Source organism: Lates calcarifer, linkage group LG13, assembly GCF_001640805.2.
Source record: "Lates calcarifer isolate ASB-BC8 linkage group LG13, TLL_Latcal_v3, whole genome shotgun sequence".
Classification (NCBI taxonomy): Eukaryota; Metazoa; Chordata; class Actinopteri; family Centropomidae; genus Lates; species Lates calcarifer.
The window spans coordinates 26739549-26756178 of NC_066845.1; the positions used below are offsets into that span (position 1 = coordinate 26739549).

The 16630-nt window shown below is 42.7% G+C and overlaps 2 protein-coding genes and 1 long non-coding RNA gene across 30 annotated transcripts in view; 2 read left to right on the forward strand and 1 right to left on the reverse strand.

Annotated features, from left to right (window-relative positions):
- The window catches only part of LOC108874890 (GTPase IMAP family member 8), a 47055-nt gene extending 40514 nt beyond the window's left edge, over positions 1-6541 (forward strand). For 21 of the 27 annotated variants that reach the window (XM_051074843.1, XM_051074848.1, XM_051074844.1 and 18 more), the window contains one exon: positions 4604-6541. In XM_051074843.1, coding sequence (XP_050930800.1) covers positions 4604-6027 — 1424 coding nt within the window. In that variant the 3' untranslated portion in view covers positions 6028-6541. Of the gene's footprint in view, positions 1-1378; positions 1645-2095; positions 2256-2833; positions 2915-3392; positions 3450-3610 lie in introns of all 27 variants that reach the window. The other 6 variants (XM_051074862.1, XM_051074861.1, XM_051074864.1 and 3 more) reach the window with 6 other exon arrangements.
- A 641-nt stretch (positions 6542-7182) lies between these two features.
- On the reverse strand, positions 7183-11668 carry LOC108875135 (actin, cytoplasmic 1). Its single transcript, XM_018663846.2, has 9 exons — positions 11500-11668; positions 9799-9923; positions 9578-9706; positions 9214-9324; positions 9025-9109; positions 8704-8865; positions 8393-8584; positions 7916-8097; positions 7183-7790 (listed from the first exon to the last, which is right to left on the reverse strand). The coding sequence occupies exons 2-9, from the start codon at positions 9919-9921 to the stop codon at positions 7647-7649; spliced, it is 1128 nt and encodes a 375-aa protein (XP_018519362.1). The 5' UTR covers positions 9922-9923; positions 11500-11668; the 3' UTR covers positions 7183-7646.
- LOC108875219 (uncharacterized) lies at positions 11418-16505 on the forward strand. Of its 2 annotated transcripts, none has more exons than XR_007814392.1 (3): positions 11418-11458; positions 12838-12884; positions 14823-16505. It is a non-coding gene; the product is annotated as an uncharacterized LOC108875219 (long non-coding RNA). The 2 variants fall into 2 exon arrangements; XR_007814391.1 differs by lacking the exon at positions 11418-11458 and adding an exon at positions 11528-11646.
- Positions 16506-16630: the final 125 nt, after the last annotated feature.

Genomic DNA, 16630 nt, shown 5'->3' on the forward strand with positions numbered 1-16630 from the left:
CCAGTCTATTTCTACAACAGAGCCTCTAACAAACGGAGAGAGTCAGTTATATCTTCATTTTCATTGAACAAAGATGCTTTTATCCATGAACTTGTGAATATTTCCTACTATTATAAATGACCATTTCAGTCAGATCAACCTCAGACATTAACTTTCTCCTTTCTGCTTTGGCAGCAGAAATATTCAGAGTAACTCAGAATAAATCATCATCAGACTACAAAAACTCAGTCTGTAAGAAAAAAGTATTTGTATTTATTTACAATAAATCCTCAGCCTGGCTTTGATAACACAAAATTATTGTTTCTATTCTAGTCATGATCATATTGTTAACATGTCACCTTGTTAAATGTCATTTAAGGACATTCCTAGAACTGAAACCACCAGCAGCTATCAGCGTTACTTCTCATATCATATTGGGTGTCTTACTCATGGTTCTAACAACACTGCTTTTAGTTAACAACTCTGCCTCTGTTAAATGAACGTGCTCAGGAAATCCTGGGTCGACTTAATAAATTGATAACTGGTGTTGTATGACCTCTTAGCCAGACTGGTTGTTAGGTGTAGTGAAGCCAGATAACAATAAGATATCCTGGGTATGTTGAACTTGCTTCGTTGTACATGCCTATGTTCCCAAAGTGACATCATCACAATACTTGCTTTGTGCAAACAACAGTCCAAAGCAAAAAGTATTATAAATACATTTCAACTTTTAAAAATAATTCAGAGCATCAATTTCTCAGGTTTGTGAATGTGGATCTGTCAATATAGTTTTTAATTTTGAATAAATTACATTTTTGGTAGTTTACTGATTTAGCTGTCTGTTGGGTAGATTGATATATAACAAAGCATCATGTTTTATGAGCTCTTAATATGCTTTGCATGTTAAATGTTAATATGTAAAGTAACAAGTAACTGAACCTGTCAATTTATGTATAAAAATAAAATTACTATATTTTGTAGTGAAGAAAAGAATAAAGTACAGTTACCCCAGGTTTGTACATAAGAACAGCACCTGAGTTATTACTAAAGTTACTTATATACATTCAGCCACTGTGCATTTTGGATAAAGTCTACACTGAGAAGGTTTTTCTGATTCAGTGTTTTTCTGAGGGTTGTTCTGTTGGTAAACAGCTGGTCTCAGAGGAGTTCAGTGGGGAACGTCATATTCTTCCAAAGATTTAACTGTAATTTTTACTTTTCCAAATTATTCCTTAAGCTGTTTTGATCTTCTCTAAGCTTTAAGCAGCACCTTCATTTCCTTTGTGCAATGCATTGTGGGACCAAGTTTGTCCAGCAGGAGGCTGCAGGTTGTGTTTCTGTTATTTTGTCCACCACCTGTCTCAGTCGCCATCTTGTGTGTCGTCCCTGTTGTTTCCAGTAGGTGGAGCTCTAACTTCAGCTTCTGTTGAACCACCTGTGTTAATAAAGGTCAGATCTGTTTGAATAGGAAATCGATTTTTTTTCTTCTGGTTTTATTCAAAGTTTATTTTCCTCTTTAAAGCGCGTGTATTTCTAATAGAGAGACATTTTTCAACCTGATGAAATTCACCTGAACGTGGAAAAGTCCGAGTTCAAACGTTTTAAATGAAGCAAACTTTACTTTCACTTTCATCGTTGGACTGACGGCGCAGCGACAGGCCGCCGGTGAGTGGATTCACCAAATACAAACATCTGAATAAAGCTGATGTAGGAGGTGAGAGGTGTAGATGGGTGCAGACACTCAGAGTACAGAGTATTTATACTGTGATGAGTTCAGACGGTGATAAACCTGATGACTGGTGAGAGGTGCAGGAGGCTGAGGCCTCGTCAAACATTCAGGAAACGAACTCACGATAGAAAAGAAACCCGTGAATTAACATCACTCACATTACATACATCAGGCTCGTGACTAATGTATAGGCAACCAGCAGCTGTTTGAAGAGCGTGGCCTCTGTTAAAACAGGAAGTAAATATCGAGAGTTGATGTGGTTTTATTTCTTTTTAATCGACAATAACATGAGGAGCTTTGCAGTTTATGATCCTAGAAATCTGTTTCAGTGAAATAAGTTTGTTTTCACTGTAAAATCATCATCACTGCTGCTGCTGTGTGTTACAGCTGCTGGAGAGAGAGCTTCACCTCAGAGGCCTGCAGCAGAAATCAGTCAGTGTTAAAGAGGATCAGTGTGTGTCTGTGTGGAGATGAAGAAAAAGAAAGACGTTCTTTCTCTCTTCTTTTTATTCTAATGCTGCTTTCATTCCTCATGAGGACTGGCACTGTAAGTAGGAGACTGTGGTGTGCTCACACTCTGTTATCACAGTTTTAATAATCAGTGCTGAAGTACTGAAGAGGTCTTTGTGCATCTGGAACTTTTAACACTGCTGTCTCATCTGTGTTAAAGGCATCTGTTATATAAACTTACACACTGTATATACGACTCTGAAAACCCCAGAACAGCTCCAGGGCAGGTTAATGATGACAGCTCAGAGACAGGATCATACAGGATCAGTGTCTTTATCATCAAGGGGAATTAGATTTGTGGTGAAGGCAAAAAAGAAATGTGCACATTACAAAGAATATTGAAAAGTCACAAGTACATCAGAGAAATAGTCCACATGATAAAAACCTGCAGCAGACCTCATATGAAGACTCACAGCTGCTATCACAAAAAAGTAAATTCACAATACTGGAACCAACATTTCTAGTCTAAATTTGTTCATACACATATACATAGAGTTCAAACACTTAAAGTCCAGTGTCATCATTAACATAGAGGAACATGTCACTGAGTCTCTCCTGGTTGTTAAAGTGTCCTGAAGAATGTTCTCTGATCCATTTTGCTGTTTGTGTTTTTAGCTGTTGGTCTCCAGCTGAGCTGCTTCTTCTTCTTCTGATGTCTCCTGCACAGTGACAGTATGGCAGCTGCTGCAATATCTGGTGAGTACACTCAGATTTACAGCAGAGATATGAAATAATTCTACTGATTTACTCACAGGTACTGCGTTTGATGTTCATCCTCATATTTCAGTTGTATAACCAAACTGACACCACTAGGTGGCAACACAGCATTGACTTATACAGTACTGAATGGGGGACAAATTCCACAGTCCTCATCATCTACAAAAGCATATTTTAAACTTAAGCTGAAATGATATTTGAGCTCAGTACATAACTCCTTCTCTGTGTAACCATCCCCCCACTGCATTTTTTTTTAAATACCTATTTCATTTGTCTAATTCCGAGGGAGTCATCCCAAAGGGATCAATAAAGTCTGTCTAAGTCTAAGTCTAAGACTGCTGAAGCCTCATAATAACTTCAAATAATGTTGGGAATGTACAGTATTTTCATATAGATCAAGGGTTTTGGATTTTTGAAGGAATATTAAAATTTTATTTTATTTTTTATTCTCTTACAGAAGTAAAGGAGAGATCTCTGAGCCACAGCAGCAGCTATGAACTTCTTCCCCCCAACAGTGAGTTCAACTGCTTTGACTGTGTTTAGGTGTTATTCTGAGTTAGTAATAAAGTGGCTGGTCAGTGTTTCATCATATGTTTCATCATAATCCTGATAGGTCTTCTGTCAGGTCAAGTTCAGTGCTGGTTCATCTTTCTGATTCAGTGTTTTTCTTCTCAGTGTCAGAGCTGAGGGTTGTTCTGCTGGGGAACAGCTGGTCTCAGAGGAGTTCAGTGGGGAACTTCATACTGGGAGAGACTAAGTTCAACACAGAGGAAGAAGCAGACTGCTGTCAGAGAGTCAGAGGACAGGTGGAGGAGAAAGAAATAGTTCTCATCAACACCCCAGATCTGCTGCTTCCTGACATCTCTGAACACAAACTGTCAGAACATGTAGAAACCTGTGTGAGACTCTGTGATCCTGGACCTCATGTGTTCCTGCTGGTTCTACAGCCTGAAGACTTCACTGAGGAACAGAAGGAGAGGCTCTGCAGAGTCCTTCAACTCTTCAGTGATCAATCATTTGATCGTTCACTGGTTCTGATATCAACACCCAGAGAGGAGAGGTCAGGCTTCATGGAGAAACATGAACCAGATCAGACCTTAAAAGACATGATGAGAACATGTAGATACAGATACCTGAAGCAGGAGAACCTGGAACGTCCAGAGCTGTTAACACGTTTGGGTCAAACTGCAAAGGAAAACAACAGAGAGCATCTGAGCTGTGATATATTTAAGGATGAGGATGGAGGTTTAACCATGAAAACAAAGTCTGAACACATCAAACCATCTTTAAACCTGGTTCTGTGTGGGAGGAGAGGAGCAGGGAAGACTTCAGCAGCCAAGGCCATTTTAGGTCAGACAGAGCTTCATTCAGTCTCCAACTCATCAGAGTGTGTTAAACATCAGGGAGAGGTGTGTGGACGTTGGGTTTCCCTGGTGGAGCTGCCTGCCTTGTATGGAAAACCTCAGGAGGCAGTGATGGAGGAATCATTCAGGTGTATCTCCCTCTGTGATCCTGAGGGCCTCCATGCCTTCATCCTGGTCCTACCTGTGGGTCCCCTCACTGATGAAGACAAGGGAGAGTTAGAGACCATCCAGAACACATTCAGCTCTCCAGTCAATGACTTCACCATGATTCTGTTCACTGTGGAGTCAGATCCTACAGATCCAGCTGTTGTTAACTTTATAAAGGGCAAAGACATCCAGGAGCTCTGTCAGAGCTGTGGAGGAAGATCTGTTGTTCTCAACATCAGGGTCAAGAGGCAGATCCAAGAGATGGTGAACATTGTGGTTAAGATGAGTGTTGGAGGACCCAGATGCTTCACTAAGGACATGTTCACCAAGGCTCAGATGGAGAAGGTTTCAGACCTCAAAGCTGAACTTCAGGATGTGAAACAGAGGACTCAGAGCAGAGAGCCTCTCAGGATGGTGCTGATTGGGAAGACTGGCAGTGGGAAAAGCTCAACAGCAAACACTATTTTGGGCAAAAAGCATTTCAAACCCAGAATCCCTCCAAAGCCAACGATCAAGTCTTGTGAGAAAGCAGCCGGAGATGTCGATGGACGGCCTGTTGTTGTGGTCAACACCCCTGGTTTGTTTGACACAACTCTCTCTGATGATGAAATTAAACAGGAGCTTCAGAAATGTATGACCATGTTGTCTCCTGGACCTCATGTGTTCTTACTGGTGCTGCAGATCGGGAACTTTACACCAGAGGAAAAAGACTCAGTGGAACTGATCAAGAAATATTTTGGTGATAAGTCCAGAGATTTCACCATCATCATATTCACCAGAGGAGATGAACTGGATGATCAGTCATTTCAGAGTTACATCAAAGACTGTGATGACTTTGTCAAACAGCTAATAAATGACTGTGGAGGAAGATATCAGGTCTTTAATAACAAAGATGAAACAAACCACACACAAGTCTGTGAGCTGCTGAACAAGATGGAGACCATGGTGGAGAAAAATGGTGGCAGCTGCTACACTGCTGAGATGTTTGATGACACAGAGAAATCCACACTAATACAAGTGGAGAGGATGATGAAAGAGAAGGAAGAAGAGATTAATGAGATGAAGAGAAAGGAGGAAGACCTCAGAAGAAAACATGAGGAAGATTTAAAAACACTGAAAAAGAAAATTAATGAACAGAGAGGAGAAATTGAACTGAGTGCAAAACAGCTGAAGGACAGAGATGAATGTATTAAGAAAGCATGTGAGGAGAGAAAGAAAGAACGAGAGGAAGACGAAAAGAGACGGAAAAAACAAGAAGAAAGTCTGAGACAGGAGTGGAGAGGAAAACTGGAAGCGTCAGAGAGAAGAGTTCAGTCAGAAAGAGAGCAGAAGGAAACTGTTGAGAGGAAGCTGGAGCAGTTTAGGAAAGAGGTGAAGAGAGACCGAGAGGCCTGGGATAAAGAAAAGAAGGACATGTGGGAACGAATGCATCAGGACCTGAAACAAAACCTGGAAGAGGAGAAAATGAGCTTCAGAAAGCTCCAAGAGGAGTACTATCGTAAGAGAAAGAAGTGGACGTATTGCTTTTTTGTGCTAATGTTGTCTTTAACACTTTTATTATATTATGTATTTCAGAGGTAGACATCCTCACACTCTACAGAGTGCCAAGGCAAAAGAACTCAGATGAGGAGTTTTACATCTTGCCAGCTGTTACTCTATTAACAAACCAGCAGAGTCCAACAAGGACAGAAATCGGACTTTAACATTACATTACATGTTATACCCACCAGTTGGTAAATTTAACCTATTAAGATGGAGGTAAAATGAATTCAGATCTAATATGGTTCTAGTTTTTATCTTAGAGTTGTCATAATATGTTTTCTTAGATTTTTTATTGATGATTTTATCACTGCATTACAGAACATAGACTTGAGTGTACAGATATAATTTTATGCGTTTTTGTGGTGATTTAAGTCCTTCAGAGATCAAATCTTGAGTTGTACAGTTACAGACACTATTGAATGTCAGTGTTTTTCTTTTGTTTGCACAGACCTATAATTTGCATTTTTATTTCATTATAGCCATGTTCACACGTTCAACTTGCACAGCCTAGTGTCTGATGCAATTAAAATAAAAAATGAAAAATGTTGTGTAACTATTTCTCACCTCTCTTCTTCCATCCGAAGACACTAACCGGAGATGACATCCATCAGCTTTACTGCTTACCTCTGAGGGTCATAGGGAGGCCAGAGTTGAGCTAACATTGGATGAGAGGTGGGGGTACATCCTGGACAGTGTCACATGACTGACACTGAAACAGAAACATTAACACCTATGAGCCATTTAGACTCTCCTGTTAACCCATTGGTCCCCAGTCAGTTGGGATGTTTGACCCCAGAACCTTCTTAATATTTTTATTGCATTTTCTGCAGTGCAGTTCACTTTTTCCAAGCAATGTCCATATAAAAATAATTTGCATCTTTACAAAAACTGGTGTTGTACTGCATTCTTCATAACTGCCTAAAATGCATAATCTCTTATGACTAGTTTACCACTTATGTGTTTTAACCCCCTCCACCCAAAAAAAGCAGTGAGGTTTGAGGTATTTTTCAAACCCTGAATCTCACCTGCTGTTACATATTAATAGTCACTAGAGGGCAGTGCAGTAGCCTGAGAGCTCAAACACTCGTTGCTGAAAGACTCGGACTCAGATTTTAGTGTGTAAACTCAGGCTGTTAAAATGAGGGAAAATCTGCAGTGTGAACCATCGAGCAGCAAATGACCACAGAGAATCTGTAAACATCAAATGTTGGCACTTTATTGAAAACCTGCTGGAGAGCACTGGTACAGGTCAACTCTGACAGTCAGTCAACAGAAGGGATGAGGAGAAAAGCTGAATATTGATGTGCCGTTTATAGGCTGTTAAAGAGGTAGAAAGACATGGATAGAAAAAGATGTTTAGTGATAATACTGTTTGTTTTCTGACCATTAGTTTATCACCAGGAGTGAAAGCTGTGAGCAGAGTTATACTAACATGTTGAAAAATGTTTCAAAGTTCGTGGGAGGTTCAGCAAGTTACTGACAATCTGCCGAGCTGAAACATTAAAATGTAAACTGTCGCTGGATTATTCTTGTATGTGGCATCTCACATCTTTTAGTCTGTTCACACAAGATAAACCAGAGACATTTGTAGGAAGATGGAACAGAGAGCATGTTCACGTCCCCCGCCGGGGCAGAGGACGACGACGACGTGGAGGTTTTTAGAAGCACTTGCGGTGGACGATGGCGGGGCCAGACTCGTCGTACTCCTGCTTGCTGATCCACATCTGCTGGAAGGTGGAGAGGGAGGCCAGGATGGAGCCGCCGATCCAGACGGAGTACTTCCTCTCTGGGGGAGCGATGATCTGAAGGTGAGAGGGGAGAGAGAGGGTGAGGAGGGAAACAGCGATGCAGGATTTTAAACTGTGCCTTTTCATGACAGATTGGATGAGTTTTCTTTCACTCATCTGCACAGATATAGAAACTGTACCTTGATTTTCATGGTGGGTGGGGCCAGAGCAGTGATCTCCTTCTGCATGCGGTCAGCAATGCCGGGGTACATGGTGGTGCCGCCAGACAGCACAGTGTTGGCGTACAGGTCCTTACGGATGTCTACGTCGCACTTCATGATGCTGTTGTAGGTCGTCTCGTGGACGCCGGCCGACTCCATTCCTGAGCACAGACAGAACGAGAGTTATTTTGGTGTTCGGTTCAACTTTAATGTGGACAAATATGATAACGCCCTGAGGGTAACATTCACTGAGAAGTGCTCAGAAACTATGTACAAACTTTTTAAAAAGGTTGGTTGGTCAGAAAGATAAGTGTAGTGACTGTAAGGATTTTTTCAAAGATTCAAAGTCAGGATTATCAGACATTTGGCTGGTGGTCAACCACCAACCTGGATCGAGTTCTCAGCACTACTCAGTGTGTGTTTTAGTGAGTGTCCGTGTTGATGTGTGTTACAAACCGAGGAATGAAGGCTGGAAGAGTGCCTCGGGGCAGCGGAACCTCTCGTTGCCGATGGTGATGACCTGTCCATCGGGCAGCTCGTAGCTCTTCTCCAGGGAGGAGGAGGAAGCTGCCGTCTGCATCTCCTGCTCAAAGTCAATAGCCACGTAGGAGAGCTTCTCCTTGATGTCACGCACGATCTCACGCTCAGCTGGAGTTCAGAGAGGATATTTGCGTTAGAAAATACCTTGATTAATGTGTGAAAACCCTGAATTTCCCCTCAGTTACAAGGTTACAAACTGGAGGTAAAGGTCAGTGTGTGTGTTGTACCGGTGGTGGTGAAGCTGTAGCCTCTCTCAGTCAGGATCTTCATCAGGTAGTCTGTCAGATCTCTGCCAGCCAGGTCCAGACGGAGGATGGCGTGAGGCAGAGCGTAGCCCTCGTAGATCGGCACAGTGTGGCTGACACCGTCACCAGAGTCCATCACAATACCTGCAAGACAGAACATGGTTCAGGGCCACGAGATACACCATGAGAACCCACTGAGGAAGCAGGAAGTACAGTAAGTCTATCAAGAGCCAATTTGTGTGAGTATTTTAAAATCTTTCAGCCCAGAGAGATAATGTGTTTGTTGTGTTTGAGTTCTCTCACCTGTGGTACGACCAGAGGCGTACAGTGACAGGACGGCCTGAATGGCCACATACATGGCAGGACAGTTGAAGGTCTCGAACATGATCTGGACCAAAGACCGAGTGATATGTCTCAGTATGGGCTGAACACATCAACTGATTATGATCTAAGTGAATAGTTTATCATGAGGACTGATCGGTCTGAACTCACCTGTGTCATCTTCTCCCTGTTGGCCTTGGGGTTGAGTGGAGCCTCAGTCAGCAGGACTGGATGCTCCTCAGGAGCAACACGGAGCTCGTTGTAGAAGGTGTGATGCCAGATCTGCAGGACAGGACAGCTGGTTAGGAGACTGACAACAAATCATAAAGCTACTGGCATCCAAGTTTGGTGCAACTGTTGCCTGTTCATGTCCTCAATTCCCTTTCAGCTTATAACATGTTTCAACATGTTTTTCAAAATTCCGTAAGTGGCAAAAGGAACTCCATCAGTATGTTTATTAAGGTGCTTTAACATTGCTGCTTCTTCACAGGGATGGATTAAAGTGGAAAGTTAAACATTCAGCAGATGTCCTCACCTTCTCCATGTCGTCCCAGTTGGTGACAATACCGTGCTCGATGGGGTACTTCAGGGTCAGGATGCCTCTCTTGCTCTGAGCCTCGTCTCCCACGTAGCTGTCCTTCTGTCCCATTCCCACCATCACACCCTGCGCACACACACAAACAAACACACCTTTACAGTCCCATAACGCTCTGTGTTTATCTGTTCTCTAGGCCTGAGACAGAGGGTGGTTGTTACCTGGTGTCTGGGGCGACCGACGATGGATGGGAAGACGGCGCGGGGGGCATCGTCTCCGGCGAAACCGGCCTTGCACATGCCGGAGCCATTGTCAACAACGAGAGCAGCGACGTCGTCCTCCATTTCTGAAAGGAAACGTTTAGGTTCATGAAGCTTGTTGCTTATTTTTCCTCCTGTAACACACAGCAGGTGTCTTCACCCTCCTTTCCCCCCTCACACTCCCCACTCTTCTTAGTAGGACTTTTGATAATTGTTGCCATTATTACTGTTGCTTGTTATTAATTTTACTCTACTGTTCTTTAGTTTTATCTCTGGTCCCTGCAAATACAAAACTATTCTTCTGACTGTTGAATAAGTTAGTCTGAAGTTTTCTTGACTGTGCCTGAAACTCAGGTCATGATGTGTAATCTTTTCCTCCCAGCTTGAACGTGCATCTTTAAAAAGTGATGCAGCGTCCTTCGTCATGAGGATGACGTTGCAAGAACCTGGGAGTGTCTCAGCACCGAACCACACACATTTTAAAAAGCAGAGAATAAGATGATAACGTATAATGTGTTGATGTGCTCTGCAGCCTCTTGTTAACATGTAGTTTCTCTCTCTGAACACTGCAGCTAATCTCTACACATCTTGTCATTTGTTTCCCCTCCAGCAGCCCACGCAGGAATGACATCCGTCAGGCGTGGCACTTCAAGTCATGCAATCCAGTAAACTTTACTCATGTGACCTTTAACGTGGCATTGCCTCAGGACATTTTCAAAACCTGTTCAGGCAGAACAAACACCACCCACTGCCAAACTCCTCCAACCCTCTGCAGTCTCTCTCCCTGATGAAACATGGGTGTATTTTAATATTTCAACCGCAGTGTGGGAACGACATTTCTCCTGTTTAATTACAAATCAGGAGGTTTTATTTTGTAGAGGGGCTGAAACAGGAAGTGTCTGATGCTGACAGGACCAGCCCCTCCCTCAGGACATTCACACTGACATCTGCTCATTCACTCACAGTAACTCAGCTGTAACCAAATGTATGTTAAAAAAAAAAAAAAAAAAAAAAAACATTAACGAGAGTCAGAGAGAAAATCAACTCTGGATTCCAGATTTGTGATGATCTTATAATAAAATCCTAAATGTTCCTCTACAAAGTGACTTCACAGGAAACATATTCATTGACATTATTTCCTCTCATGCGTTTCTGATCCTTCTCATTTCATTTTGAGCTCCAGAGTCAGATGTAGACCGTCTGCTCATGTCCTGTCCTGGTTCAGCTCAGTTTGAAAGAACATCCTCATACCTGCAGAGATGTCAGATAATTTCTCCTGAACCTGCTGATCTCAGACCAGATCACAGTTAACTACATCTTAAAGTTTACTGGCCTCGAGATAAATAAATAAATTGGATTTTTTCTTAGAAAGTCCAGAAAATAAGTAGTGATAATAATAATAATACGTGTGCATGAAGTTAAACAGTCTTCCTTCATTTTAAACCCTACAGAATGAGTACATGACATAAATACATCTCTACTGATTTTTTTTTTTTTTTTTTTTTTAAGCGATAAAAGCTCGGACATCCTGTCACCAGCTTCCTGTCTCACACCTGGAACTGATTCAGTGTTGGTGAGTCTGACCTCTGGTCCGCAGCGGTTTACTTCTTGGAATTTTCAGGTAAGACTAAAAAACGGTCTCAAACTGCAGTTGGTTCTTACCTGTGCAGGTGTGTCTCAGGTGTGTCGGCCGGTGAAGTGTCGCGGGTGTCTCTCTGCCCCAGCTGTGGTCCGTGAATGCAGCATCCTGGGACAAACCTGCGCCGGTTTTATTTGCGCTCGCGGGTCCGCTGGCGTTGTCCTTAAAAGGTAACGTTCTCTCAGCTGCTGCTCTGATTGGTCCAGGTGAGCGCCTTCCCTCAGGTCGTCCCAGCTCGCATCCTGATTGGCTGGAGGAGGCATCTGTCAAAGGGATAAAAACCTGCTCCCCCACCCTCACCCCGCCAAAAAACACCCGCAGGTTTTAGGTGAGAGAGAGAGAGAGAGGCTTCTCACAAACAAACAAACAAACAAAAACAGTCAGAGCCAAACTAAACCCTGTTGATCCACAGTTTTCCTGCTGCTGGAAGAGAGAGCTGAGTTTCTGGTCTTGAGTCTGACTGGTTGAGGTGCCTCCTGATGGATCAGTGGTTGTGATCAGGTGAAGTCTGGAGATGTCTCTGAGTGGAGCACTCCTCATTAAACCTGTGATAACCAGCAGAGACAAGTGAACACAACTCACCATGTTCCCTCTGTTCTATCTCTGAGTTTGTTCTCCTCCACCTCCTGAGGGAAACAAATATCCCTGAGAAAAATCGACTTTAATGAGTGTAGACAGATCCTGTAAATTCCTACAGTTGTCAGTTTATTAGGGACACCTCGCTCATCCCAGGTCAGTGTGTTGAGTTTGTGTTCACCTGTCCAGGTCAGGTGTATGACATCAGTGTAGATGGATGAACTGATGTTGTTGTTGGCCTTGTGTTCTGATCTTCCTGTAGTCTGAGTCTGTTTGTTGTTCACTGGAAGAAGAAAGAGAGCAGCGACAGTTTATCATCAGCTGATGGACAGAGAATTAACAGGCAGCTTTTTATTTAAAGTCACATCTCTAATCTTTTATTCCAGGTTTGACTGGATTATTCTGCAGAATTAGTTTCATTATAAGCTCAGTGTTTTATTTTGGTGTTTGTCCGTCAGTTTCTGGTGATTATCAATCAGATTATGAAGAAAAGAACTGGCTGATTAATCAATAAAGGAAATAATCATCGGCTGAATCTTTTAATCAAACATCAGTTTGAAGGTCAAAGTGGAAAGAAATGATTAGAAGGTTTTAAAACCTGGCAGAGGTAAAATAAAGGAGACATGACAGAGACTCCATGTTAATATAAAGACATCAATCACAGGATCATAAAACCTGATGAAACACGTCACCTGTCAAACATCAGCAGTGACAAAACAACTGAATCAAACTCAGCCATCAGTGTGAGTTATTGTGCAGCTATGTGACTGTTCTGATGTCCACAGGAGGAGGACGTGATGGTGGAGACAGTTTGACTGGAGACATGAAGCAGGTGAGTCTGCTCTGTTAAACCTCTGTTTTTACAGTGTAGTTCTTATAAACCTGTCGCTCTTTTGTGTCTGACCTGAGATGCTCTCTCCTCCTCCTCATGTTCCCTGACATCTCTGTTGTTATTGATCAGAGTTATGATGTTTTATTGCACAGTGAAGCTGAATATTATTTATGAAGTAACAGACTGACGCTGTGTCTCTAACTTACACTGTATGTACTCTTCTTCTTCTGAATGTAAAGTGCCTGCTTCATGTGAACCTTCAGATACTCACTGTGGAGCTGAACAGCTTTTGATTCTCAGGCTCAGTTTAAAGTATCAGAGTGATGTTTATCAGCTTCTGGATTCTGTCAGAGGAGATTTTATCTGACGTTAGAACAAAAGCTTAGAAACAGGAACTTCAGTGTGACTGAGTCTGAATGTGGTTTTGTGTTGGTTTCAGGTAAATCCTGCAGATCAGGACCAACAGAGTTCACAGGAGAAAAGCTTAGACTCATGACACTGTTAAATCTCCTCTGTTCTTCTCTCAGTCAGTATATTTGATATTTCTGGAAATGTTCGAGTTTCCTCTGACACACTGTCCAGTATTACACTGTAAAAACATGGACGACTCGTAGATTTTCCACTCCTCCATCACAGCTTCTTACTGATTGGAGTGTTTGAGCTCAGCAGGTTTTCACAGAGGTTGTTTCTGACACTCGGGTGAGACCTGCACCTGTCGAGTCGAGTAAAGAGAAGCAGAGATCATCAGGAGTTTGCATCAGTGGGAAAAACTGTAACGTACTGAACGTTTAACACAGGAAAGTGTCTTAAAGAGTCAGAAACTGAACCAGTTCAGTCATTTCTTTTCATTTTTAATAATATTACATTAATGTTACCTGAACTATCTCAGTACAAAAACAAATGCAGAACATGTGCAACAACTTCTGCAGGATGAACACAGCTCCACTCAGTCAGTTCCTCTGACAATGATCTCAGCACGCTCTGATGTGACGCAGTGTTTTCTCTTTATTTGTTGAGTCTGACAGAGCTTTATCAGGTCAGACTGCACCTGAACCAGGGTCTGAGTCCTCAGCCTGAAGGAGGAGTCTCAGACTCCCAGTGGAGCTGATCTGAGCTGAGTGTAGAACAGACCTGGTTAAAGATGGCCGACAGGTCTGAGGGTTTGTTGACGGACTGTGTGATCACATCCTGATTTACCTGCTGAGCTCAGACAGAGATGTCAGGTTCCTCAGTCTCAGGTGTAAACAGCAGGTTGTAGCAGACAGGTGATGGTTGAGTCTCTGAGGAATTCAGAGCAGCTGGTTTAACTGTCGCCTGTTCACCTGAAGCCTCTACTTTACCCTCAGCTCAGGCCTTCATCCTGTGACTGAGGACGGAGTTTCTCTCCTTGTTCAGTTGGAGCTGGGTGTTATTTACAGACCTGTGTGATCTGTCTGTCTGTCACAACTTCAACAGGACAGACAGGAGGAGGAGCAGGAGCGAGTGATGGGTGGATGAAACTTCTCCTTCTTTCTTTTTGCTTTTTTTCCCTCCCTGAACCTTTCCTCTCTCTCTCTCTCTCCTGTCATCATGTCTTCTGTTGTCTCTCTAGTCTTTTCTTCTCTTTCCATCCTCCCTCCTCCTCCTCTCTAATTTGTCCTCCTCTGTCATTGTCTGTTCTTTCGATCTTCTCCTTCTTCCTGTGTGAGACAGTGAGTCTGTCGTTGTTTCCTGTGTGTGTCTAAGCTTCGCTCTGCCCTGTTTTAAATGTAATAATGTAATAATAACAGTCAGTGGAGTGGGAGGGGTCTGATCTTTTCACTTCTCTTCCTTCGTCACCTTTGTCTCCTGAACTTCCTCTAAATCCTTTTCCTTCTTCTGTTCAGTAACGTTACACCTGTTGCTGTGTGACCTGTCTCTCACTGCAGTCATGTAGTTTCTCTCTGTCTTTGTTCATAGTGTAACAGTCAACTGCAGCAGAACTCAGCTGTCGTACGTTTGTGTGGTTTTGTGTAGCGGAGGTGTTCCTGTTATTGTGTCCACACCCTGAACCTGCACAGACACGACTGTAGGCTCAGTCACAGCCTCTCTCTCTGACATATCCTCATGCTGAACCATTAAAGACTCTCTCCATCCGGGCGGTACCTGAGTCCAGGAGGCGGTCCTGACCAGGTGTGACCACGCCCCCCTGTGTCTCTCCTGTCTGTCCTTGTAAGGACTGAACTGCAGCTGGAACTCCACCACATGACTCACCTGCAGAGGAGGAAGTCAGTCCCTCAGCTTCACCTTTTACTGTCTGTAGTTATTTATACGTTAACATCACAACATTTACCTGAACCACGCTGCAAACACACACCTCACACACACCTCACACACACCTCACACAAACTTCAGACTGACTGTGATTCAGAGGCTCTGTGTAAAAAAACAAGATCAGGATCTTAAGAACTAAACGTTTTACCTGTAGGTCAGTGTTTTGACCTCACACAGCTGGTTTCCTTATATGGACCGAACACTGCTGCACTTCATGACAGTTCATTCTTTTCATGAAGAAACTGGAGATTTGTCAGATTCTGATTTTACTCAAATTAAATAATGAACTGTTAAAATTCTCCTGCTGTACACCTCCACTCCCTGTCAGCTCAGAGAGGAATACTGCTCTTTAATTTATCTGACAGGTTGTAGTTTCGCTGCAGTGTGAGGTTTTTATTTGTATAAAATATGAGGAAGTTATCAGATATGACACATTTCAAATAAACCACCCAGCAACATAAAAACAGCTCCACTGTCAGCAGTTAAAACATCAGTAATAATAATTTAAAAACATATATACTGTAACTCATACTGCAGCAGTACTTTTATTTTTGATACTAAAAGACAGAGCTTTTATTTGAACGTCAGACAGGGAGTGTATGATATTTAAAGTCTCTGAAGGTGGATTCAAACTGAATTTCCTCATCAACACTTCAGAGGAAAGTCCCTCTTCATAATAAAAACAGGTTTTATTTATCGTGGTTACAGGAAATCCTTTCAGTTTATATGAAGTCACGTATGTTTGACCAACCAGAGGATGTGAATGCAGCAGCTTTAGTTCTCAGTGTTGTCCCTGATTTGTCTGCAGTGAGGTGACAGCTCTGGTTTGCCTCGGGTCTCTGGTTTAGATCTCTGACCTGTGATCATCGCCCTGCAGTCAGGCACAGCCAACATAGTCCACATTCTCCGGCTGGCCTGGGCCTGTTCAGGAGCTGGAGGAGGGTCCATCTCATTAACATCACAGCAATACAAAGACCAAAAAAGGTGCGAACGCAGGAGAAACTTCCTGAGCGGGTGGAGGAATCCTCCGCCTTTAAAAACCAGGCTGCTTTTCATGAAAACCAACGTGCAGAGACTTGAACCCTGAGATTATCAGTCCTCATCATGTCTTCATCTCTGACACAGTTTAATGCAGAACAGACTGAGGACGTGTTGACTGACAAACAGGTTTCAGCTTTACACTGTGATTTCAATGGAAGTGAGCTGAAACTGAAGGAGGAACAGTACATTCAGACGTGTGTTTGTAAGAAGGTTTACAGAGAGTCTCTGTTTTCAGGTCAGTGGCAGCTGTTGTGGACAAAAATAATTAAATCAAACTTCACAGGTCTTTAATACAACCTGTGATACAAAGTAAATCCTGTAGAGGGAGCAGCTACTGATTTATATCAGGACTGATTATTCTGCAGACTATTTTCTCATCGACATCCTTTTCAAGATTCTCTTCAGTATCACAT

Bases quoted from the DNA above. Each gene is read 5' to 3' on its own strand.
- LOC108875135 (XM_018663846.2), bottom strand. From the start codon at position 9,921: ATGGAGGACGACGTCGCTGCTCTCGTTGTTGACAATGGCTCCGGCATG. The intron at 9,707-9,798 runs GTAACAACCACC...GTGTGTGCGCAG, and splicing joins TCGGTCGCCCCAGACACCAG to GGTGTGATGGTGGGAATGGG. The intron at 9,110-9,213 runs GTGAGTTCAGAC...TCTTTGGTCCAG, and splicing joins ACAGGGAGAAGATGACACAG to ATCATGTTCGAGACCTTCAA.